General features: G+C 31.5%; 1 protein-coding gene across 2 annotated transcripts in view; it reads left to right on the plus strand.

Moving 5' to 3' along the window:
* Positions 1-2,350: 2,350 nt before the first annotated feature.
* The window catches only part of LOC111368631 (vacuolar protein-sorting-associated protein 33 homolog), a 12,152-nt gene continuing 8,640 nt past the window's right edge, over positions 2,351-5,862 (plus strand). For both annotated transcript variants that reach the window (XR_002698024.1, XM_022989984.1), the window contains exons 1-8: positions 2,351-2,537; positions 2,627-2,666; positions 2,763-2,843; positions 3,244-3,438; positions 3,530-3,640; positions 3,731-3,796; positions 4,036-4,140; positions 4,223-4,267. Coding sequence is in view for 1 of the 2 variants with exons in the window: in XM_022989984.1 (XP_022845752.1) it covers positions 2,485-2,537; positions 2,627-2,666; positions 2,763-2,843; positions 3,244-3,438; positions 3,530-3,640; positions 3,731-3,796; positions 4,036-4,140; positions 4,223-4,267 (696 nt within the window). In the remaining variant the exon portion in view is untranslated. The remainder of the gene's footprint in view (positions 2,538-2,626; positions 2,667-2,762; positions 2,844-3,243; positions 3,439-3,529; positions 3,641-3,730; positions 3,797-4,035; positions 4,141-4,222; positions 4,268-5,862) is intronic.

Here is a 5,862-nt window from a genome sequence, read left to right on the forward strand (position 1 = left end):
TAAAAGAAGAATATAAAAATTTACCAAAATTAAGATTACCAGATGAATAATATAATTTGATCGTTAATACTGATGCCTCAGATAAATATTGGGCAACAATATTAAAAACATATCTAAATAAANTGAGGAATAAGTTACTATCAGAACCTCAATACAGAAGGCTCCATAAATAGCAAGCTTATTTAGCATTTTATAATTTTGATATAATCCATATTAAAGGAGTTAATAATTTTCTTGCAGATTTTCTTATCAGAAATATAGAATTTGCTGATGGATAGAGCCAATGTCATGGAATTATACCAATCCCTCCTACGTATACAAAAAAGGACAGATTTTCTTAAAGAAGGTTCCGAAAATTTAAACTCTGAAGCAACCCATATCTCAGAGATGTTCAATTCAAACATAAAAATACTGTTGAATATCACTACTGAGCATCATAAATATGCTATAGAACTCAAAAATCAAATTGATGCTATTGCAGTACAACTAAAAGATAGTTTGAGACAGATATGCCAAAGAGTTAAGAAATAAGTTTTCCAAATCAATACCAAACAGAGACAGCTGGAAACAGCAGTGGACCCAAATGTTACAATATACCAACTGATAATAAAGGAAATTCCATTTCAACCAAAAAAGTTATGATACATGGAGATAAAAGAGATACCAAAATAATTAGCATCATAGACCAAGAAGATAAAATCCCTTTAGATCCAAAAGAAGAAAAATATGTCGAAATAGTCAAAATTATTTATGAAATAAAAATGAGTGATTCATATTTCATTTCTTCGGGAAATAATGTTTATCCCAAAATAACAGCTATGGAAGGAGGATACCCTTCATTTATAAAAATTACGGTAGACTATGGATTCAAGGATTTAATATATACAAGAGAAGATTTGATTGAAATTTCAAAGTTTGATAACATATTCATTAAAAAAGTTTCCAAATTTGTCAAGGAAAATATATTTAAAATTCTATTCAATAAGTCTAGATTATGATGGAGTTGTTTATTATCCAGTTGAACACATAATTTCAATTTGATATGTTGCAGCCAATTTCCAAATTGATGTTACAGAAAATAATAGAAAAAGTTTCGATGGTGACAAAATCATGGATCAGGCATAGAAGAGCACTTGGAATTAAAGCCATTTACAACGTTGCCAAAAATTTGTTTGATACAAAGATCTCGTACTTGTGTCAATATGAAAATTGGATGTTGATTATAGAAAATCAGAAATTTTAAAAGATTATATTACAAGATTCGATATACATCAATTTTCGGGATGTCCTATCACTATAAAAGAATCCTGCCAGCTAAGGGAGTATCCCAGCTGCTTGTGAAGAAATGAAGGAAGAGAACAATAATAAAGTACATTTGACAAAAATGTATGGAGAACAACAATACAGCTACATATGAGGACATTGAAGATAAAGAACAATAATAGAAAAAGATGTTCTTTGGATAAAAAGTTGAAGCAATATGTGAAGATGTATGCCCAAGGAGGAAAATAATAGAGAGGCAAGTGTGCCTTGCTGATGTACTCAATGATGTAATAGAGTCTCATAAACTTGTATAAATAGAGACATTGTCATAGAGAAATATTATCTCATCTTATCTTGAAATTTCGAGTTGTAAGCAATAGTTACTCAAAAACACATTCCTAGTTTGAAAAATCAGTTTTTCTGGAAATCTCTTTGTACTAAATAGAAGTCTTGTATAAATCCTGATAAAAATAAAATTTCGATATTTTGATATAAATATGAGTTTCTAAATTTTTATTCCCATAGATTCTTTAAAAATCTAATAAAAAGTTTCCTGCTATTTTAGCAAAAAGAAAGTTTTTATTTAACAGAAGTTTAGAATTTTATTCTTTAGAAATTGATACAGTGAGAGCAAATAGTTGAAATAATAACAATATCGTGAATCAGGAGGCTGTTGAAGGAAGCAGATTACAGATTCAGAGTTTGAAGTTCACTCGATTCTAAAAATAAAAGTTCAGATCAAACTTAAGGTAAAACTATTAAATTTTTGCTAAAATTAAAATGAATTTTTTTAATATATTAAAGAATCGTAGGAATTAATTGATGATTATAAATAAATGTCAGGATATACAATTGAAGTATTAGATAATCTATTAGAAAAAATGTTAGAAAAATAAAAAATATTATCTTTCAATTAGAAAATATAAATTTATCATTCGAAAAATATAATATTTTAATTAGAAAATATGAAATATATGTTGCACATTATTTTTATTTATTAGATTATAGAATAAATTTATATTCAAATATTTTAAAGTAGAAGATGAAATATTTTAGAAATTAGAATATATATTACAATATAGAAAGAATGATTTGATTAAGGGGTGATATAGAAAAGAATTAGTGATAGGCAAATAGAAAAATCTCCCAGGAGAAATTGACATTCATCGAACAAAATAATCACCAGGAAAGAAGAGACTTCAGAGAGCGGGAGGAAGCAAAATGGCACAGGTCCCTAATTTAGACAACGCACCTATCAATCTCACTACCACACGGTAAATTTTATGAATTTAAGTAAAAATTCTACAGCAAATTGACTGTCTTACTTCAGCAAATAATTTGTTTTGTTATTCTTGAAATTTAGAGATCAATCTCAAAAGGAGCTGATAAATACATTGAAAAATGTGAGTTTAATTGTTTATTTTCACGTTCTTAATGATTTTCTGGTAATATATTAATATACTCGTTATTTTTCAAATTTTAATTGGGTTTCTTTACAGATTCGGGGAAAGAAATGTTTGGTGATTGATCCGAAACTTAGTGGATCGCTCTCACTCATTGTCCAAAGTTCACAACTGAAAGTAATTTCTTCCATTCTCTGTTATCATATTTGTTCGATTTTACTTAATCTCTATTTGTTGCATTTTCTAAAATAGTAGAGTAAAAAAGGTTGTAGATTGGATGGTGTTCCTGTCACAATTTCTGTAGGATCTGTAGTTCAAACTCTGAAGGTGGGAATTTTAAATGGGGTAGTTCTCTTCTTGCTTGTGAAAATCAGAAAATCCTGTAATTTGTTTTCTCGCGACTTCTATAATTTTATTTAATTACTGATGCTGAGAAGAAAAAATAATCTACTGAAGCAAACAAGAGATGAAGCTTTTCATAACTTAATTAGTACCATTAGTACTATAGATGCCGCTGTTGCTAATTTGGGCACTATTGCTGATGCAATTATAAAGGGATTATGTTTCTTATGATCAGGAACATGGGGCTGAATTGCGGCATCTCACAGCCGAGCCAGTCGAGACTGACTGCACCAAAATGGTGTTCCTTGTTCGAGCTCAGCTCAACTTGATGAAATTCATTTGTTCACAAATTCACAATGATACGTCAAAAGGGCTTCAAAGAGAGTATTTTCTTTACTTTGTTCCTCGACGTGCAGTTGCATGCGAGAAGGTGAGGATTCATGTTGCACTACAATTGCAGACTGCAAGAAATAATTTGCTATTTAGAGTTTAAAAGCTTGTATTGTTTTGGTTGTCTGCAGATACTCGAGGACGAAAAAGTCCACGAGATGTTGACTGTTGGGGAGTATCCGTTGTATTTGATTCCACTGGACGAGGATGTATTATCGTTTGAACTCGACCTTGCTTATAAAGTATGTTGGCTCAATATGTTGTCTAAGGAAAGCAGTAAATTTTACGTTCTTAAGATAGTTGTATCTAATGTAGGAAGATTTTTCTTACAGGAATGCGCGGTCAATGGAGATACTACCTCTCTGTGGCATATAGCAAAATCCATTCACAAGCTTGAGGTATAGGATCATTTTCAGCCATGATCTTGTTAGAAACTTTCTATTTTTATTTTTTTTTATTTTTTATTTTTTTATTTTTTTATTTTTGAGTTTCTTCCAATGTCATTGCCATTTATTATAGTATATATGTACGATCAGGAGTCAGGAATATAATTATATTGCTGGTCTTCCAGTCTTTGTTATTTTCTCTTTTCTTCCCTTTTCTTTATCTTGATGGTTCTAGTTGGTGGATGATGTAGTTTTCTTTTGGGACGATACCAAATGTGAGGGCCAAAGGAAAAGCATCTACACGCGTTGCTGACATTTTAAACCGAATGCAAGCTGAAGAACCTGTTACTTCAGATGTAATATTTATCACTAAAGACACAGAATCTCATTGGATTTTTGAATTTTTGATGTCACTTCTTATTATGTTTTCTACCACAGATGGGAATTCCAGAAATAAATACTCTTATCCTACTCGATAGAGAGGTATACTTTCTTGCTTTTCACTTTGTGGTTCCTGACTTTTTTTTCCTTTTCTTTGTTTCGTTTTTTTTTTAATTGATTCAATTACAGTGGAGTAGTAACAGGTCGCTGTCTGTCATCCAATGATAAAGCTATATCTTCGATGAGATTTGTAATGGAAGCAGTAGCAAATGATAATAACTGATAAATAAAGTACCATGGGACTTTAGTTGGTCAGCATACAAAATTTTCTAGCTCTCTGTACTAATAGTGGTTTGTCAAATTCATGTATTCTGTCAACCAAAATTTGATTATTCGGTTTTCTCTCTCTGTCTCTCTTCACTCTGTCTACTGCCAGAATTCATGTACAACTAATCACTTATTGTTTTCATTTTATTACTTTGGGGGGTGTTTCTGGACCTATGAATCTTCAATCAAGTAGGTTGTAGGTTCTTGGAGGGAAGAGTTAGCCTTTTTAACTGTTTAGGGACAGATCAGTTTGATGAGAAAAACAGTGACTAACTAAATTGCGGTTTAAGGTCTATATTTGTCCTTAAAATTTTTTTTGTGGAGGAAAACAGAATAGGTTGGGTTAGCAGATCAAAATTTTGAAATGAAAACGACATCGCTCCAGGTAGACACAATTAGTTGAAGTGCAAGGACTAAGGAGGAGTAGAATTTGAAGAAACTAGGAAACACTACTTAATAAGTTTAGGCATTGTTAATAGGGTTCAACTACGTCCTCTGGTATGGAAAGCATATGGATCTTTCACATAGTTTGGATAGGTGTCGATTTTTCCCCTTGTGTGATCTTTTATACTTCTTTCTTTTAATGAAATTTGACTTCATTTAACGAAAGTTTAATGATTTGATCTCGCAATTTCAAAGGGCTTGAAGAAGGTACTGGAAATTTCTTGGACTGGTTTTATAAATTCGATAGAGTACATGGAAGATAAATATTGCAGTGGGATCAGTGGCCTCCCAATCCTCTAACCTTTGCTAAGTTAAAGCTCGAGTCATATAAGCATCTTCCATTCCTTGAATAGCACAGCGAACTCGCCTTCTGCCATCTATCGTCTTTTTTCTCGGCTGAGTTGCTGACAATGTTGATGTCTATTCAATGCCTTCTTTTGTTGATGATAATTAAATCAAATATTAGTTATTACTGCACTAAATAGTTCCCAGGAACTTGGAAACAATGTCCTATTCATTGAACTCTTTTGGTCCATCAACTATATTTGGCTTCCCACTGCAGACTGATTTATTTTTGGTGTCTTGTTCCATATTTACTCTCCTTTTATGATCCACTGTCGGATTTCCTTTAAGATGAAATTTTCTGGGATTTAGTATACACAGTTTCGGCTGGAGACCACACAGAGCGAAAAATTCTATCTCAGTATATATCTGAGCTTTTTATCAGAAAACCAGGCTTGCATGTTCTGTATTGAAACAGAATCTATTGTTGGATAATGTGTTTGGATGCTTATGATGTTTAGAAAATAGTAATTTCTCTGCATTTTTTATGCTCATAAGTTATATATTTGTCAATCCAATTGTCTAAAAGCTTAAGATGTTAGAGAGACAACGTTACTTTTTACAATTATACGTTAACAACCCCC

This window comes from Olea europaea, chromosome 19 (assembly GCF_002742605.1).
Source record: "Olea europaea var. sylvestris chromosome 19, O_europaea_v1, whole genome shotgun sequence".
Lineage (NCBI taxonomy): Eukaryota > Viridiplantae > Streptophyta > Magnoliopsida > Lamiales > Oleaceae > Olea > Olea europaea.